The 20,941-nt window shown below is 41.6% G+C and overlaps 1 protein-coding gene across 2 annotated transcripts; it reads left to right on the top strand.

Annotated features, from left to right (window-relative positions):
• The first annotated feature begins 893 nt into the window (after window positions 1-893).
• On the top strand, window positions 894-20,036 carry LOC6582339 (zinc finger MIZ domain-containing protein 2). Of its 2 annotated transcripts, none has more exons than XM_002008006.4 (11): window positions 894-1,081; window positions 13,990-14,545; window positions 14,969-15,139; window positions 16,388-17,079; window positions 17,145-17,263; window positions 17,323-17,455; window positions 17,525-17,738; window positions 17,811-18,604; window positions 18,687-18,810; window positions 18,884-19,288; window positions 19,635-20,036. In XM_002008006.4, exons 1-11 carry the CDS (start codon window positions 1,017-1,019, stop codon window positions 19,764-19,766), a joined length of 3,405 nt encoding a protein of 1,134 aa, XP_002008042.1. In that variant the 5' UTR covers window positions 894-1,016; the 3' UTR covers window positions 19,767-20,036. The 2 variants fall into 2 exon arrangements, with proteins under 2 accessions (XP_002008042.1, XP_015017886.1); XM_015162400.3 differs by lacking the exon at window positions 894-1,081 and adding an exon at window positions 1,431-1,502.
• Window positions 20,037-20,941: the final 905 nt, after the last annotated feature.

The following is a 20,941-nucleotide window of genomic DNA, read 5'->3' on the forward strand; positions in this document are numbered from 1 at the left end:
CAGCCAGCAGCGGCCATCGCAGTCACCAGTTTCCCGTTCAGTCAGTTTCGAGTCGTGCCACGGTCAGCGTTGCCAGCCCAGCATCAGTTCCTTTCTGGCTGCCGTCGAATGTTGTCGTCGCTCGGTTGAAATACGCGCAAGCATCAAACGCGGCAAAAAGTTAAAAAGAGAAAAATACGTCAAAAAGCGGTCAAAAGCAAAATAAACACAAGAATTACGTTTTTTTCCACCAACCAAACAACTGTGTAGTATTTAAAACTGTATTAAATATTATTATTGAAAATACTAATGAGAATATTTAAAAAAAAGAAGTGACATAAACAACTTTCAGAACAAACACAAATTGAACAACAAATAAACAAAAGCACATTTCTGGATTAAGTGCTCAAAAAAAAAAGGAAATAATTAAATAAATATAAAAGTTCCTGTTGCAAGTCAGTCAACAACAACAACAACCAACAACTACAGCAGCAACAACAACAACTTGGATTACTACAACAACAGTATTATTAAACAAACAAACAAACAACTAGCACAAACAAGCAACAAGAAACAAATTATTTGCAACAAGTGCAACAAACAACAATAAATTTGTTTCGAATAAAATTAAGCAACAAGTGCAAAACAAACAAACAACAAAAGTTAACAACAAATTTTGCTAGCAACCAAAAAAAGAAAAATTTCAAAAAGAGTTCAAGAAACAACAACAAACAGACGCACGAAATGTGAAAGCGTAACAAGAAAAACAACAACAATAACAAAAGTTAAAAACAAAAAACCAGATTTTAATAATCAAATCATCAGAAAAAAAAGTGAAAGAAAAAGTGCACAAAAAGTTAAAAATAAATAAAAAGAAAACAAAACAACAACAAAAACTTTTGCCAAAATGTCGCTGAACCTTTGAGCAAAGCAAACAAAAACAACACAAATTAACAGTTGAAAACAAACAACAGCAAACAAACAAGAAACACACCGTGTCGAGTGTGCTTAGATGTCCATGTTATTTGATTGATGCCATGCAATTGATTGTTGACAAAATTCCCATGTATTCCAAACAAACAACGAAGCGCAATTCCAAAAAGTAAGTTCAATCAAAACAACAATACCATCCGTCCCCCTGACCACGCCTCCACGCATACAGACACTCTAAGAACGGCTCAGAAATCAAGTGAAAAGTGAATCCAAAGTTTAAAAACAAAAACAAAAATTAAAAAAAAAAAGAAAGAAAAGCAAAAGCAAATACAAAAAGCAAAAGTGAGCATAAGAACAGCAACAACTACAACAACAAACAGTTAAATCGTTAACAGTTAGCGCTGATAAGCCGCTCAGCGAATACAGCAATAGCAACAAGAATAAGAACAACAACAACTACAACAGAAGCAGCAGCAGCAGGCAAAAGCAATCGCTGGCTGCGCTGCTGCTCTCCTCTGCCGCCACAGCAACAACAAGTGCAGCAGCAGCAACAACAACAACAACAATTCGCACAATAAAGCAAAACTTAGGTAAAATGTCTAAAAATAAATTCCATTTAAAACAACAAAAATAAAGAAAAAAGTATTTAAAAAACTGAGCAAAGACAAAAATAACTGAAAAATATTTTACTTTACCTTTTAATTGTATTTTTGCCAAAAATAAATACCTTAAAAATAAATTCACGTAGTGCATAAAAAATATTGCTCGAAATGATAATAATAAAAAAAATATAAATAAACAAAAAAAAGTTTGCTCAAATTTTTGTTAAATAGATAAAAAGAAAATAAAATAAAATATATATTTAATTGTTGTGCTTTGAAAGGAATGTGCTTTTGTTTTTAGATATTTTATGTAAATTTTGTGTGACTTTTTGCTTTAGTTGTTGTAGTTTAAATTAGCTTTAAGTGATAAGAAAAATTAACAAAATTAAGTAATCTATATTAGTTGTCAATATGTATATATTTAAAGCCCTGAAGAGTTTTTCGCATTCAATGGATTTTTCCTTCACTCAAACAACAAACAAAACGGTAAACACACGTAGAGCGAGAGAGAGAGAGCGGCAGCTTTACATCAGCTGTGTGACGGGAGTTATGCGTGGCTTTGCCCACTCTTCGCCCACTCTCCCTCTCTTTATTTCGCCTGCTGCTGCTATTGCTCTCAAACTCACGCACAGCTGACCCATAATTGACTCAAACGCACGCACACACACACACACACGCACACTCATACAAACAACTCAGCTTGCACGTACGCCAAAGAGCGCAGCCAGCAGGCAAAGGCACTGTGTATGCTATCTCTCTCACTCGCGCTTTCAGCCTTAGCAAACATTTGCCATTGAGTGCACAATTTGTAGCGACCTACTGCTGTTGCTTTGTTGTTGCTGTTGTTGGGCTGAGCATTTTTTCTAAGAGTTTTCCATTGAACTATTTTCGTAGAAAGAAGGCAACACAAAGTTGCCAAGATAGAAAATTTTCCCAAGACGCGACGATCCGCTTGCCTGCCCGCCTCTGCTCAGCGCAGCGCAGCTCCGCTCAGCCCTTGCAACAACAGCAGCAGCAGCAGCAGCAGCAGCAGCAGCTCGGCAATGTTTTTGCCCAAATTCAGTTTATTGTATCTTTTGTAACATGGCGCGGGGAGCTCGTGAACAAAACAACAGAAACAACAACAAAAAGGTCACTCGTCGAAGCATTACAAACTCGTCTCCGTCTCCTTCTCCTTCTCCGTCTTCGTCTCATCTCGTTTTGGGTCTGCCTTTGTTTCTATTTCTATTTCTCTTACCCACTTCCATATCCAATCGCCTACCTACGCCTTTCTCTGTGTGGCTCGTTTGCCGTTTTTTCTGCCCTCGTCTTCGTCTTCATCTTTTATTTTCATCTCACATGCCACGCATATTTCATACACACACGCGCACACACTCTCACACGCTTGTAATTCATCATCGTAAGGGTCTTTACATAGCGATCTTATATGTAGCTGGGAAGTGCAGGCAAATGCCGGCACAGGTAAGACAGAACCTTAACCCATTTGCACGCACAGGTAGCCAATAGAGAAAGAAAACTGAATAAATGGAAAACAGTTGGAGAACCGAGCAGAAAATGGCCAGCTTAGCCAGAAAATCGCTGAAAAGTAGCACAGAAATAAATCACTTGACGCATTCACTGGAATGCAATGGAAGATTCTTGGAAATCTTACGAAAAAATACCCAAAAAAAACATATTTACAGTTCTTACAATTAATCAAAATACAGCAATAAAAGACAAATAAATTTGACACATTTGATTTAGTTTAAATGGTAAATTAGGATTTAAAATAATTAACAAACAATTTTTAGTGGAATACAATGGAATATTCGAGAGAATATTTATTGAAAAATATAATTTTTTTATTTTTTTTTTAATTTAAAATATGAAGCTAGAAACTAGAATTTGGATATTCATCAATTATTAAAAACTGGAAAGCAATATATAAAAAATATGTGGAATGTGGTAAAACATTTTGAAACTCTTTAAGCTGCGTTAAGCAATTTGTTTGCTTAACAAAATTTATGGACTGAAGATGATATATGTATATATTCATTTAAATAACTGAACAGTTAGGATATAATAAATTACTGGAAAATGCTTGATGATATATAAGCAATTAACTGAGAATTCCTGTTTGACTCCCAAGATTTAGAAAGGCATAAGAACCAGAAATTATTAGAAGCTCATTGGAAACTAATTTAGTTAAAATTCAAATTATATAAAATTAAAATGTACTTGAAATATTGCAAAATTTATATTGAAAACTGTGAAAAATGATCTGAAAAATTGATCTCAATTGTAAGCTTCTAAAATCTTGTAAAAGTGTCTTGCAACAATTAACACCCTGTTAATGCGGCGCATGCACAACACCCCCTGATAGCACCCGCCAGCGATAACAAAAATTAAAAAAAAAAAAAAAATGAAATAAGTGAAGAGGAAGATAAAAAGTAAATACAGCAAACTATGCGACACATCAATCAACCACCAAGGCAACCAAATCACAACCCATCAACAATATACATAAAGCCCATAAACCAACCACCAGACGGGCAGACGAACCGAAAACCGAAAAGGACGCACAAAGTAGCTGTTTTTACCTTCGGACTTCCTGTTCGAGCCTTTGGCAATTTTCACACGGGAAATAAAAATGCGATACAATTGAACGAAGAGCAGAAAAACAAAACCTAAACGCGGAAAACCATTTGCAAATCGCAAAAAAAAAATACATACATATAAATGTGTGTATAATATAATAATAACAAACAACCCCCTTGGGATATTGGTTAGATGCAAAGCGAAAGATCAGCAGAGAGCGAACACACACACACAACCTGGCTCTCTCTCAGAATCCCACTCTCGCTCTCTCTCTCTGAGATGTCTCATTAACCCTAGAGAAACAAACATTTGGTGCGTTTATTGCTTTATCGAGTCCGCTTGCACTTATAAAAGTGCCTTTAATAAGTGTGTGCTATTATTAATAAACCCATCAGTGAAACGGGGGCTGAAGCGAACAGCAACAACCCTCAACAACAACACACACACGCACATACATACACACACAAACAAACAAAGACAGGGGCACACTCGAGTCCATGACAATAGTTACACGTGCTAAGCAAAGCAACCCCTGAACCGCTGTGAAGGTCAACGCTTGTCTCGCATATCTAATTGCGAAATTTTTTGATTGCGCTTTAATGGGTTAAGAAGCTGACTTTTGACTCCGACTCCAATTTCCATTTACAATTCCAATTACGATTCCAGTTCCGATTCCGATTCCGATTCCGTTTTCAATTGAGATGCGCCGTTTTGATCACTTGATTTGTCGTATTATCATCGCATACCCATACGCCTAGTTGGCGGCTGTCCCCAAAACACCTTGAAGAAGTCACATGATAAAAACTAAAAACACAAACCATATTTAACGACCCAATTAAAAGGCAGCCAACATTGATATCAGCGCAGCGCAAAACAGAAAACAGAAAAGAAAAGAAATCTATATATATATATGTATGTGAATGTATATGTGTATGCCTAAAATGGAAAAACAGCGAGAAACCGAAATATTTTCAACATGTCAGCCATAGATAGCACACGGTTCCAGTGCTCTAACTTCTCCGGTTCACCATAGCTAAAATCAAAGGTAACCAATTCTTATCAGCGAACGACAACAACAACAACAACAAATTATAGAGCAAAGTGTTGTTTGTATACCCTGCGGATATGCTAATGGGCGTTGATATGTGTCGAGCTGTTTTAGTTTTCTTTTTTTCAAGTTTCAAGGGTATCTATAGTCAAAAGACTATAGATAAGAAGTATATACTTAAATTACTATAATCTTTATCTATAAGTTACCCAAATGTATAGGGTATCTTCTGTACGATCATTACCTTCTATCAGCTCTATCGAGCTGTTTGCCTTTCTGTTGACAGCCAGACAGAAACGCGTTCCAGACAATGGAAATTTTCTATGCATTCTAAACCTTAGCCTTGCCCCACCCCCTTGTGAGGGGGGAAACCCATTTTCCCACTTATAGTTCCACTTGTCGGCCTGACATATTTCATTTTGTTTTTCGCTCAGGTATGCAGAAAATTTGTTGCCTTATCGTTGCGCTGATCGCCGTCTTGCCGTCCGTAGTTCCCATTGCCCATGCCCCATTGCCATCGCTGCGTCGCTCTTCGATTGTCAACGGCTTTTTGTGAATGGAACTTGAAAGCATTTATTGCTGCTTGGGCGATTACATTACGAAATCGGAATGAATTCGAACTCTGATTTACGGCCGGCGAAATGAATGAAATTGGCTAAAGAAGTGCAAGACCTGAAGAGGTTGCCGAAGGTGATCTTCAGTCGAATCTAAATTAGTCAGGTGAAACAGATTGATGAATTGAGTCACTGTAATTTATAATAGTTAAATCGTTTTATTTCAGATATATAGCCTGTATAATATTGATACTTATCTAAATTAATTCCTCTTAGCTTCCGCATATTTGCGCCTCTCTTTGCGCTTCTCACATATGCAATAACTCGGCTATGCTACTTCAAGCTTAGTTTAGTCTAGGCAAATCCAATCTTTCTTTGCGCTTCTCTCCACCTGTGCTATGCAGCCCTCTCTCGGCGCTTCTCACGCTTGTCTCTCGGCATATGTGAGCCCGTCCCCTCCCCTCTCATTGCGCTTCTCACGCCTGTTCTCTGTGTTATCTATGCGCTTCTTCCAACTGGCTGCTATCTATGCGCGCTCTTCTTTGCGATTCTCATGTGCGCACCGCTCTCTGCGCTTCTCAGCATGTTCAGTCAACACGCTTATCAGTTGATTTCCTCATGCCACACAATTTTCTAGCTGCTTCGTTTTGGACTATCTTTAAATATTTAGTGTGGTTATGCGAGCAAGTTTTGTGGTTTATTTTCGGAATTTATGGCACAAATTTTTGACTTGTTTCGCTTTGTTTCTTCATTTTGTTGTTGATTTTAGTTTTCTGTTTTTTTTTTCTTGGTTTTTTGGGGCTTGTTTTTTTTTTTTGTTTGCTGTGTTGCAGTATCTGATTGTTGTTGCTTTTTAGCTGTACTTCAGTAGACATTTTTTTGTGTTGCTTGAAACAGGTTTTCAAGTACGACGCCAGCGTCGGCAGCGACGTCAACGTCGCCAGCTTTGTCGATTTATGCGTTGAGTTTTTCGTCGTTTTTATTTTGCGCTGTTGCAATTTTTGCTTTGTTTTATTTTAAAATGTGATTTATGTATATTGTTTATGTATTTTTGTTATTGTTGTTGTTTGTTGTGCGCAAAATACTTGAGCAAAAATTATTGCAGCTTCTTTTTGGTTGTTGTTGTTGTTGTTGCCATTTGGCTTGTCGCTGACAGGCTTCAGCCTTCGATTTATTTTTAATGTTTATGTGTCTCTAATTGTTTATGCTTTTTTGCGCTAACTCTTGTACAATACGCGTCTGCTATTACCTCTGCTTCATCATCTGCTTCTTCTGTCGATTGCATTTAATTAGCGATTAGATAAACAACAAAAGTACAAAATACAAAATACAAAACAATAAACTTTGCTTTGATGACGTTTGACGTATTATCCAATTCATATAGAATGTGTCGTGAGCCACAAGGCTGTATACATACAATCACACACAAACGCACACACACACCTACACACCTTTGCCCTGCAACTACAACAACAACAACAACAACAGTTAGCTGGCATAAATTTTGTTTCAGCGAAAAAACTGGCAGATAAGATAGGCAGCGCGTATAACTAGAAACTAGAATTATAAAAAAAAAAAAAACACGAATGGGAATATAAAAAACCAAAGTAAGGTGTGCAAAATTGTCGCTGATTGATAGTTGAAAACAGGTGAGGACAGGTGAGACCCGGGCCAGGTATGGTTAGTTGAGCGCAGAACTGGCAAATGGAACTGCCGCAGAGCCATGGCGACTCTTGACTGCTGACTGTTACTGACTGATTAGCGCGCGTTACAAGGCGTTCTTTTTTTTTTATCGCAACACGAGCAGACGAGCCAGCCATTTGGCGTTACAACACAAGGACAACAACAGCAGTAGCAGCAGCAGCAACAATAACTAACAACAACAACAGCAACAGCAACTGGCAACAATAACACAAACAACAACTGCAAAATGCAATTTACAAAGTTTTGCGAAATGCAATTTTGTTTTATTTATGCGTTTGCAACTGAGTAGAACAGCGCAGTTTTAGATATACACTTAATTTATATGTAAAGTACAGTAAAAAGAGTCTATAAAGACTTTGTATTCAATGACAATTGGGCAAAACTGCAAGTGAAAGCATTGTTCAGGCTTAAAAAATGAAAGGAAAGGTAATGAAATTTGTGTGTTAAACAGACAAATAAAATCAATTGGAAAAAAATTTAGATAACATTTTTTTTTATTTTTATTCTGTAAATTCATTTATATATATTTAACTTTTTTTTTTTTAATTTTAAATTAATAAAAATTAAAATAATATAAAATAATTTATAGAAGATGCTCGAACTAAATTATCAACTTGGCTCCCAGAAGTATGTTATAATTTCTTAAATATTATATTATTTGAGTATATATATAATTTTTTATTTTTATATATAATTTTGTATGCGTTTATTTTGTAATTCTGTTCACTGACAGATTTAGGCATATTATATATAAAATATATATATTTCTTATATATAAAGTTTTATCAGATAGTGATTTTGTGCCACTGTGCACTCAATACGTTTAACAGTATTCACATACATACGATCACAATTGAAAGCTTAAACATGCTAATTAGCTCACTCACACACATACACACACATTGGCGCACACACATTCATAAACTATTGCATCCAATTGCCTGTCATAGAAAGCAGCTCGAATTGCGTATACGCAGCGTGCAACATGATTTGTTGCTAGCGTATAGCCATTGTTTAAGCTAATGTTGCCGTTGCTGTTGTTGTTGTTGTTGCTTTTGTTGGCGCTGCCGTTGTCTACAGTTGCAGTTGCCAGCAGCTGCTGACCAAAGCATTCAAATATTGCTCATACCACATGTGTAACTCAGCCTGGCTACAGTGCGAACAAAAGGCAACAGGCAAACAAGCCGGCAAAACATTTATAAAAATGAATTTAAAATCGACAGGAAAAATGCAACAGCGCACCGAAATTTAGAGCCAATATTTTTACATAGCAAGTGGAAGGGAGAGAGAGAGAGAGAGAAAGGGGCGAGTGTGCAGGGTTACATATGAATATGCTTTTCAGCTTGTATTGTTGTTGTTCTTGTTGCTGGGCTGTTGCATTATTTGCATTGGATTTTTAATCAAAAAATGTGATCCTTTTTCAATTTCTTTCTGTTCGGAAGTTTTTCTTTTTAAGCCCCCCTCGACCTCGGGTCGAAAAAATAAAAGCCACATGGCATTTGTATTTGTGCTTATGTTTGTGTTTGAGGGTTGCTCTGCGGTGGTTGCTGCGTGGAGTCTATTATGCTGATTTATTTTTATTTTTATTGCAATTTATGATGAAACGATGAGCGCAGGAGTGTGTGTGCGAGTGTGAGTGTGAGTGTGAGTGTGAGTGTGCATGCGGGCCTCTCGAGTCGAATTCATTGGCAAATAAATCATAAGACGGAGAAACTTTATACGAACGCAGCAGGCGCTTGGGCGCCAAGTAATTCACTCAAAATGAAACCATAAAAGCGAACCGGCAGCAGGAGTAGAAAGAGAGCGTATGGCGATTTCTGTAACTCGAGGCGCCTTCCAGCCTTATGATGTCCTGCTGTGTGTGCCACCCAAATAGTACTTTAAGGCGATGGATGTGTAGCAGCGGCTGCGAAAAAAGTGTTGCATAGCTGCAGGCGCCGCAGGCAAATGCAGAAGGGGGCGAAGTGGAAAGGCAGAATGGAAGAAGGCAAAACTATGTAGAAGCCAAGGCAACCTGAAAGCAAATCCACAACAATACCTCGCCGCAGTGACATGCAAAAATTGCAAACGTAAAAAACTTCTGAAAAAACTCCACAAGCAACAAAAAGCAAGAAAAAAGCAAACAAATTTCAGCAAAATGCAATTGGATAAAGGCTAAAAGCAGAGAGGGCAGAGAGACAGAGACATGGATTGGGTTTTCGGGATTGCGATGCGGTTCAGTTTGGGTTTTACTGGCAGCTCAGCATTAAACACCCTTGGAAACAACTGTCAAACGCATTTCAAGAGGGTATCGCATGCAGCAGCAGAAGCAGCAGCAGCAGCAACGGTAGCAGCAAGGGTAGCTGGCTATCGGTTATGAAATGTGGAGGCATTGTATGAATGCTTCTCTTTCCCTTCCCCTTCCACTCCGCCCACTCCATGCACTCATTCACTTTGCTGTCTGTCGTTCAGCATTTCGCATATGATTGGTTTTTACACCAAATACAGGACATAGCTCTCTCTCTCGTCCTCAGTGTGTGCTTGTGTGTGTGTGTGTGTGTGTGAGCTGGCTTTTTTAATTGCCTTACGATGTTTTTCTCTGTGTCTGCTGCTGCTGCTGCTGCTTCTGCTGTTCTGATGGCATTCCACATTCCAGATATATATCCCCTTGTTCGTCATCTTTCATTCAAAATTTATCGAATATTGCTCATACGTCGCATAGTACACGCTCGAACAAGCTCTGGCTCCACTCTATTGATAGCAGAAACTTACACACACACACACACACACACAGATACCGACATATGTATATGTGTATGTATGTATGTAGCCTCCGTTCGTTTGTTTCACGCACGTGTCTGTCAATTTTTTACGGCTCTCTCCCTCTCAATCTATCTCTCTGTCTCTTTTGCTTTCCTATTTTGTTTTGCTTTACACGCGCCAGCAAATGTCGTCTATAAAAAGCACACGACAACAGTCGCCGAATCACAACAATACGATAAATAACACAACAACAAAATATATAACAAAAAACTTTTGCACTTATTTTTCTACATAAACATACATACATGCACACACACACATGTACATACATATTTTTTTCGCATAACAAACATTTGCCAATCATGAACTCGAGCCAGACAATATGTGACTATATATTGTGCAATATTTCCTCAGCTCCCTGATCTATCTCACTCTCTCTCTCTCTCTCTCTCCCTCTCACTCCCTATTTGTCTGTCTCTTTATCGCACTCAGTCCACTAATTCATCTAAGCCCCCAAACCCTGTTTGGAGCATATAAAAAACACATATTTCATTTGACTGCTGACATAATCAACCCTCTGCTCAGACAAGCCTCCAACCACAGCCACAAAAAATGAAAATAATAAAAAACAAAAAACAAATTCGCTTTTAATATTGAAAATTTGCTCGAAATTCCGAAAAAGTCGACTAAAAAAAATCAAACCCAGCTTTTGTCGTTGTAGTTTTTTTTAACTACGTCTCGGAAAACACGCAAAGTTTGAGTGCTTTATATGGACGACACCTAACATCCCGCCCCGCCTCGGTCCGCCCACTTTGGCAGCCATCAAACAACATCAACACGGAAATCAGACGAAAAAAAAAAACATTTTTATGACCGCCGCAAATTGAAATGCGCGCAATTCACAATTAGCTAAGAAAGAGCGAGTGCGAGAGTGAGCGAGCGAGAGCGAGCGAGCTAGTGGGATCACCTCATGCACAGATTTCCATCTGTTCGCTTCTTTGTCTTTTTTATTATCTATATATTTTCGGTTTATGTTTGTCGCGTTCTTTTTATCTAATCAATAAAGAAATTTATATCTAATCAACGTACGAAACAACTACGAAAACTGAACTGAAACAAAGCACAACAACAACAAGTGCCAACGGCGTCATCAGCTACACACACACATATTGACTCGCTCATATATATATGAATATTGCGCTCTCACACTCTCCTTCTCGCTCTCTTACTTACCTCTCTCATGTAATGCAAATTGTAATTCACATAATGAGGCAAAACGAAATGACGAAAAGACGCGAACTTGACGATTATATGACAAAGCAATGTAAGCCCAACCCGTTCAACCCCCAACTTTGCGCGCTCTCTTTGCTGCGCTCTCTTCTCTTCGCATTGTTGTTGATTTTACATTTGCACTATTTGTGATCGCTGTCCGTCTCGCTCGCGCACACTATCTGTTGAAGGTTATGCTGTTTGTATGACAGCAGCCAGCACATTAACAGGAAGCTATAACTGTAACTAGATATGTGCATAGATAGACAGACAGACAAACAGACAGATAGATAGATAGATTGATAAAGAAGCGACTAACACGAAGCGCACGAAATTTAGACGAAATGCATATTTTGATGCATTCGACAAACAAGTGCAAGCGTTTCATTGAAATTAATCTAGGCTAAATAAATGCACTTTTCAAACAACATAAATCACAAAGAAAGCTTTTCATTGGAATTTCTCCGGTAGCATTTGGAAAACATGCTGTCGTCTTATCTCACTCACTCACTTCTTATCTGTCAACTCAGTCAGAATATGAAGCTTTTTAGTGGTTTAGAAAGCGAACTATGTCAAATGATTTCCATAAATAATATTGCAACTGAAAGGAACCGGTTCACACGAGCGATGAACCAATCCGACGAGTAAACCGGCTTCTTCTTCATTTACTCCTTCTACTTCGGACTTTGACTTCAATCGCTACTTCTACTTCTTCTACTCAGTCTGTCAATTATTCAACTGTAATTTGCTGCTTTGTCAGCCTTGAAGCATGCCACACCAAATCCCGTCCAGCTGCAATGACTTTAGCTTGACCTGCTGACCCGCATTCACTGCGTCTTGGGAGCACTTGGCTTGGCTCATTGCTGTGGTTTTGTTTGTCCCCACGTCTGGCCCCCTCTCTCTCCTCGTCCCTCTTCCCTCTCTCCACCCGACTGCGCACAACTCACACGGCGATTAGTTGAACTCAATGCTAATTTATCGTCACAGCCACAATCACAGATCCACTTGACTAGCCAAATGCCCCCACACTCCGCTCACCTACATCTAGCCCACTCTCTCTCCCTCTCTCTCTTGCTCTCGCTCACATCTAGCTGCTACCGGCAAAGCGCTCGTCATGCGATTATCAGCCAATCGCTTAGTGTGCTATTTATTTACATTTGCTAAGGCGCGAGTGTGTGTCTATGTGTGTGAGTAAGCATCAGTGTGTGTGCGTGTGTGTTTTTTTTTTTTTTACTGTATTTTGTATTTGCTTTTGTTGTGCGGCGCTGCTTTTTGTAGATGCGCAATTATTGTGAGCGTGTTACTTTATATATTTCTGTATTGTTTTCACTTTATTTATTTATTTTGTATTTTGTACTTTTCCAATTCGCATTGCGTTTTGTGTTTGTGTTCTCGTCGCTTCATATGCTCCATGATGTTGTTGTTGTTGTTGTTGTCGGGCAAATATGCTTAATTATTTTTACCTTAAACGTCGCTCCATCAAAACGCGAATGTGAAAACAATTTCAAACGAGAGACGTTGCTTAGCCAAAGGTGTGGAGTGGGAGCGAGAGGGTAGGAGAGCGAGGGAGAGGGTGTTGAAGCGAAGGCAGACGTCACTCAGGCCCTGAGCCCATTTGACATTTTAGGCTTTAAATGTCAAAGAGACGACAAAGTAAAAGAAAGAGAAGCACAAGAAGAAGACGAAACGGCAATGCAACTGAGCGACAAGTGAAGCAAACCAAATGCAATGCGAACAGCAGCAACAACAACAACAGCAACAACAACAACAGCTGCGAGTCAAATGAATGACAGACAGTGTTTGACAATGATGAAATATACATATGCATGCATGCGCGCTGATGACGATGACGATAACGATGACGATGACGATGACGATGACGATAATCATGATCAATGTGGTCGATGCAATTAATGCAAGCATTAAGCTGACCTCATCGATGAGCCACAAATTGCAATCGACTTGACAATTGCAAGCGTTGCGCATCTGGAGGCACGCTCCACAAGAAACATCCAATGTATTCACAATGTAGAATTATAGCTGACTGACTGACTCACTGTGAACGATAAATACTATTCAGGGATATTTATAAACTTACACAGAATAACTCGACAATCAGCTCGCCCAGAGAGGTACTTGGAATTTGTAAATAAAATATTTAAAAAAATAAAAATAAATAAATAATATTTATGTAAACATAATTCGCAGTGAGCAATCACATTCGTATGATTATGCGAGAGCTTATATAAAGTATAGAAATAAACGCGATTATTTACTTTATCAATTGCCAATATTCTTATCATCTCACCTGTCTACCTATTGCCTACCTGTCACATTTCATTTGGCTTTTGCTCTCAAAATTTGTCAAATTTCTCGAGATTTGTTGTAAACAAATTCGCTTTCGCGTTTTATTCAAGTCACGAGCTCCTGCTTTTGACCGATTCGTATTTATATCGATGGCCATGTGGTGGCAGGAGGTTGCTGCAACAGCCGTGCCCCAATGGCATCTATACTACTACTACCTGCCGCTTGATGTGATCCCGATTAATGAAGAATATTACCTTTGCTATGATTGTTGCAGAAAAAATGATGAAATGAACCAGCAGGCGGGCTCCTCAAGGGCGCCAGCCACAGGGGGCCAAATCTCACCGCCAGGTGGCAGCACCAACAGCATTGTGGATGCACAGCAGCAACAGCAGCAGCAACATCAACAGCAACAACAGTACTATACTCAACAGCAGCAGCAGCAATACCAGCAGCAACAGCGCGAAAGTTTTTTGGCCTATCAGCAACAGCAGCAGCAACACCAACAGCAGCAACACCAGCAGCAGCAACACCAGCAACAGCAGCGCTCTGTGGGCGGAGGCAACTTTATGCTAGGCAATGAGCTCGTCGGTGGCGACAGCCTGCGCAGCCTAAACAACACCTTCGGTCCCAATTCGGAGTTCACATCGCTCGGCGGCAACAGCTCGGCCAGCTCACTGAGCGGCCTGAGCAACTCCAGCAGCCAGAGCGGACAGGTCCAAGCGGGCGTCGGCGCTGGTTATCCTAATATGGTGGCAGCGGCCAGCCAACAGCAGCAACAGCAACAACAGCAACACATGTCCAATATGGATGCCATGAGTGGATACAATCAGGTGAGCTAAACACAGCTGAATTAAAAGCAGCCAGAGAAACTGTTCTGAAGAGAGCGCAGATCACATCAACATATATAACAGCAACATAGCAATTAAACACAGCAAAAGAAACTATTCGCAGAGAGCTAATGTAAACTAAACACAACTAGCATGCTAATCAAAGCTCTCTTAAGGACACACGCATATAAACCCAGCTAGAGTTATGCGAGCAGCTTGTGTATACTAAACAAAGCTCTCTCAAGAATATATAATAAACACAGCTAGAGAAAGTTCACCTAGCTGAGAACTAAACACAACTATTTAACCAAACAAAGCTCTAAGCTCTCTTCAGAATATCCACTAAACACAGCTAGCACTCTAAACACAACTCTCTCAAGGATCTCTACTAAACACACGCTTATCTCTCTCTCATTTTCTCTGCAGATGGGTGGCGGCATGCATCCGGTTGGAAATGGCGGCATGATGGGCAACGGCAATGGCCAATATATGAATGGCGGCGGCCAGGGCAGCTATAATGGCGCCCAAGGCGGCATGGGCATGGCCGGCATGGGCGGCATGGGCTATGGCAGTGCGGCCGCACAAAGGCATCATCAGGTGAGTGGATGAAGCGATGACATCATCCTCATCATTATCATCATCATCATCATCATTGTGAGCACTGACTGCAGCAGCAGCAACAGCAGCAGCACTAGTAGCAGCAGTAGCTGCAGCCCGGCTTATGGCCAGCTGTTGGCATTTGAAATTCATTTGTGGCCATAAACAGAGTTTTGTTGTTGCTATTTTTGTTTTAATGCCCGCCTCCCCCATTTACGTGCAAACGGCGCACAAAACAGACGCAAAAACAGAACAGCGAATCGAAATCTAAATTGAATTTCTGATGAATTTCTGAATGACAATTTCTGAATGCAAAAGGAAAAGAAGACGTGGAGTTGGCTATAAAACCGCTAAAAATAAATTTTTACGGCTAGAATTTGTGGGATAATTTAGCTAAGGCTAGCTAGAACAATTCCTTAAAATGCTGTATGGGAAGTTAGCTATAAAAAAGCCAGAGCAGAAAAATATTTATAGCTAACATTGACGCTAGAATATTCCAGACAAAATACAGCAAGATTCGACTTGATCATATATGTATTTGGCGCATTTATGATCAGCTTTAAATGCGTTTTCTTAAAGGTTCTCTCAGCACGGTTTGATGAGCTTTTGTAGGTGTAATAAAAAATATATATATATATACATACATACATAATATAAATATATATATGCATGGTATATGGACAAGGTCACTCTAGAATATTGCTAAGGCTGCTAGAGCAGCAGGAGGGGGAGGCGCTAGGGCTTGGGTGGGTCTGTTAGCATTGCGAAAGCTGTGACGACTTAGTGAACGACAGGTAATTCTTTCTCCCTCTCTCTTTCTCTCACACACACTCGGTTCAATGCGGTTCGGCTGAGCTCGCTGCAGTTGGGCTCAGTTCGCTTTGGTTGGCAACTCAATTGGTTTGCGACGCAGTTGGCAACGCGCGTCTTTCAATGCGCTTTCAATAACAAATTTAATTGTTGGCGGGCAAAGTGCAGGCAAACGTTGTGGTAGGGAACTGGATAGCGAAAGAGAGAGAGAGAGCGGCACAGAGGGTGGGAAAGAGGGGGCGACACTGGGGCTCGGTTTTGGTTTGGTTTGGCTAATTACAGCTAAGCAGCTGTGTGACAACAACAACAACAACAACGTGTTGGGCAATTAGCAGCCACAATTAGCCCCACAAGCCACAAAGCGAGCATTCATGTAGATTAGATGTGAAAAGCCGGAAAACTAATCGAAAATCTGTATCTGAATCTGAATCCTTGCAGATGACGCCAATGAACCAAATGCAGAGCATGTCTATGGGACCGGGCGGAGGAATGCCCGGCATGCAGCAGCAAATGGGCGCCATGAATCCCATGGCCAAGATGCAGGGCATGGCCAACGGCGGCTATCCGCAGCAGCAGCCGCCGCAGCAGCAGCAGCGCCGCATGGCGCCCTATCCCCATCCGCAAATGCACATGGCCCAGAAGCGCGCCGGCGCTGGCGTTGGCGTTGGCGGCATGTATCCCAATCCTGCACAGCAACAGCAGCAGCCGCCGCAAATGTACGGCGGACAGCAGATGCATCCCGGTGCCGGCAGCGGCTCAGGAGTGCCCGGTGTGCCACTGCCCATGCAGGCGGGCGCCGGCAATGGCTACGGACGTGGTGGTCCGGCGGGCGCCGGCGCTGGCGCAGGCGCCTATGGGCGTATTTCAGCCGGCAACGGGCCAGTAATGGGTCCCGGCGGTGGCCCCATGATGCCCATGGGCGGAGCCGGCATGGGACCCGGTCCCGGCTGCATGGGCCAGCAGCGCTTTGTGCCGCAGCCAGGTGGCGCGGGCGTTGGCTACGCGCAACAGTCGCAATTCTATCCCGGCGGCAATGGCGGCGCCATGGGCGTGGGCGCCGGCCAAGGCGGCATGTGCCCGGCTGGACCGGGCGCCGTTGCCAGCACCGGCAATCCCTATCAGAATCAAGGGTAAGCTAACAACAATCCCAGCTGGCCAATGATGCAGTTGCTCATTCTCGATATCTCCCTTGCAGTTTCCAGCAAAACTATCAGCACAGTCCAGTTCCTGGCAATCCGACGCCGCCGCTGACGCCTGCCTGCAGCGTGCCCTATGTCAGCCCCAATCCGGACATCAAGCCGCCAATGGATAGCAGTAAGTCCATACCTAGTTGCACTCTCTTATAGCATCCACTAATCCCCAACTCTGTGCAGGCGAAGAGATGAGACTGACATTCCCGGTGCGCGATGGCATCATCTTGCCACCGTTCCGCCTGCTTCACAATCTCTCGGTCAGCAATCACGTGTTCCATCTAAAACAGAATGTTTACAACACGCTGATGTGCCGGTAAGTATATATCTAAACTTACCCAATCCTCGCCAGAAACTAACTTCTATCTCTCTCTCTCTCTCTTAGCACCGATTTGGAGCTGCAGCTGAAATGCTTCCATCAGGACGATCGCCAGATGAACACCAATTGGCCGCACACGGTCACCGTCTCCGCCAATGCCACGCCCCTCAACATCGAGCGCTCCGAGAAGAACAGCACGGCGCTGCGTCCGCTCTACTTGAAGGCCGTCTGCCAACCGGGACGCAATACGCTCCAACTAACCGCCAGTTCCTGTTGTTGTGTAAGTGAATCAGATGTGGATCTGATGATCTTTGGCATCCTTAGCCTAACTGTCTCTTTTCTCCCTCTGCAGTCCCATCTGTTTGTGCTGCAACTAGTCCATCGACCATCGGTGCGCCAGGTGCTGCAGACGCTGCATAAGCGCAATCTATTGCCACTGGAGCACAGCGTGCAGAAGATCAAGCGCAACCTGAGCCTGCCCAGCGTGGGTGCGGACGGCGTGGCCACCGGCAACAGTCCGGATGCCGCCCAGCAGTGCGCCAAGATCTCATTGAAGTGCCCCATCACGAAGAGCCGAATACGATTGCCGGCGCGCGGTCACGAGTGCAAGCACGTGCAATGCTTCGACCTGGAGGCGTATCTCATGATCAACAGCGAGCGCGGCTCCTGGCGCTGTCCGGAGTGCAGCAAGTCGGCCATCACAGACACCCTGGAGATCGATCAGTACATCTGGGCCATACTCAACACGCTGAGCACCTCCGACGTGGACGAGGTGATCATTGACTCATCGGCCAATTGGCGGGCCTTGCAGCACAATGGCGGCATGCCGAATGCACCACAGTCGGGCGCACCGCCGGGCAGTGCTGTGGCCGCCGCTGGCACCGCTGGCAGCGTCAACAACAGCAACGGCAACAACAGCACCAGCAGCAGCAACAACAACAGCACCAACAGCAGCAACAACAACAGTTTGCCGGCTATCAAGCAGGAGCTGTGCGACGACATTGCCAAGGTGATGTCGCCGGGCTCCACGCAGCTGCCCACCTGGGACAACTCGCAGGCCATGAGTCCCTACAACATGCACGACATGAATTCCATTGCCAACGGCAACATGATGGGCAACAACAACGCAGCCAACGGGGCACAGCTGTAAGTACTCAAAGAGGAAGAGAATCCGATTCGAGCAGTCGCTCACCTTCTCTCTCTCTCTCTCTCTCTCTCTCCCTTGCAGTGGCAATCGCAGCAGCTATGATGGCTTCAATGGCAGCCACAGCGACAACAACAGCCTGGCCAACAGCGACGGGGTCAACTCGTTGGATCAGCTCAATGCCATGGAGAAATCACTGAGCGATCAGGTGAGCTCACAGCAAGCAAAAGCAAATGCTCAAATGACTAATCCTCTCTCTCTCTTCCTCTCTCTCTGGATAGATGCCACACACGCCGCATACGCCGCACACACCTGGCGCCGCCAGCCATCCCATGACACCTGGTGGTCCGCCCAGCGTCAGCTCCTCCCACAATGAGCCCATTAGCGGCGGCACGCCCAATGCCTCCAATGGCGGCAACAATGCCAACAACAACAGCACTGGACACAATTCACCACAGACGCCGGGCACGCCCAGCCGCAGCCTGGGCAGCAGCACCAGCATGTCCAACACGGACAGCCAGCAGCAACAGCAACAGCAGCAGCAGCAACAATCCCAGCAGGAGCAACTGCTCAACTCGCTGATAAGCAGCCAGGCGCAGCTGAAGTTCGAGAACGATTTGAGTGCGGATCTGCAGAACTTTGATCCCACCGCTGCCGGACTCGATAATACCGGACACGATTTGAATGTAAGTAACGAGTGCAAGCAGCTAAAGAGTTGGGGGAGCTGGATAAGAGTAGATGAGAACTGAGTTAGAAAGTGTAGAGCAATGAGAGTTGGAGACAGCGACGAGTGTTGAGTAAGCAGTGCTGGGCAAAGAGTGTTGAGTAATGAGTGCTGGGTAATCTTGCGATGAGTGTATAAAAAGACTGAGTCCAATGGCGAGGCAGCTTAGCGAGTGATCAACCACATTAACCAACACTTAACAAACTTTGCTTAATACCGATAGCAGTTCAGCAATTGTCGAGCATAACAGCCCCACCCACTTTTAAACCAACCTGAAGCTAACCTCTCTCTTTGTTTTCTCTTTGCAGCTGTTGCAGGATATGGATCCAATGGAAATCTTATCGTACCTGGATCCGCAGCCAGATTTGAATACGCCACCGTCCAGTGGCAGCAGCAATAACAATGCTAGCGACGATTTGTTGGCCACGCTATTCGATTGAAGTGTGCGCCAGTGTTGTGCAACGCCTGTGGTTGTAGTTGACAGTTATGAGAGAAGCATGATTGAGAAATTCCTTAACAAAGAAATGAAATGAAAGTGAAAAAAATTAAAAAAAAAAAAAAAAAGAAATGAAATGGATTGAAACCATATTTGTATATAGTATTATTAATTTTAATGAATTGTGCGCTTTAGTGAGACGCATAATTCACAACAAAGAAAACAAAAACCAATTTCGTTTCCTCACACACACACAAATACACACACACACACACACACACACACACACACACACACACAACAACACAAAATCGAAGCAGCAAATGCAAAAAATTTTGAATTTGCAGTGTTGAAAAACAATGAAATGTGATTTAAAAATTAATTAATTAAATTAATTGGCATTTAATTTAAAGCATAAAAGAAAACCAACAGCAACAATAACAAAAACAAAACAAGTAACAACAACAACAAACAGTCATTATACCGTTAAAAATAAGAATTCAGTTTGAGAGCAAAAACAAGAAAAAAAATTCCTTCAATGAAATTTACGAATTTAACTAAAAGGAAAACTTTTATTTTTAATATAATTTTTTCTCGTTTATTGGAAAAAAAAGAAGAAAACACAATGTAATATTTTGATTTACATTTTCCTATGCGAAATCTGTTTCTTGTTTATTGTACAAAGTATTAAAAAGAAAAAGAAAAAAAATGAAAATAAAAAAAAAAAAAAAAAAACTACAACAGAAATGGTAAAAAAAAAAGAAAAGGGAAACATGAGCAAACAAAAACAAAACGAAAAACATGAATTAAAATGAGCATAAAAATCCCAACAATTTTATTACATTTATAAAATGAAAAACATTTACATTTTAATTGTTGCATAATTTTAATTATTTTTTAAAGCCTATAAAATAAAATAAAATGATTTAACATAAAGATAAATTTAACGACAACAAATATATATAACAAATACAGCAACAGCAAAAATATTAATTGTAAAAATTAAAAAATATATAATTATATATCTTAAGGCAGTTTAGAGAGCGCAAACAAACTATTAAAAATTTAAATCAAATTTAATGCTAGAACTTAAATATAAATATTAAAATAAAATATATAAAAAACAACAATTTGTATATATCGGATATGTATGTTATATGCAACACAAAAAAAAAAAAT

Source organism: Drosophila mojavensis, unplaced genomic scaffold (assembly GCF_018153725.1).
Source record: "Drosophila mojavensis isolate 15081-1352.22 unplaced genomic scaffold, ASM1815372v1 contig_74, whole genome shotgun sequence".
Lineage (NCBI taxonomy): Eukaryota > Metazoa > Arthropoda > Insecta > Diptera > Drosophilidae > Drosophila > Drosophila mojavensis.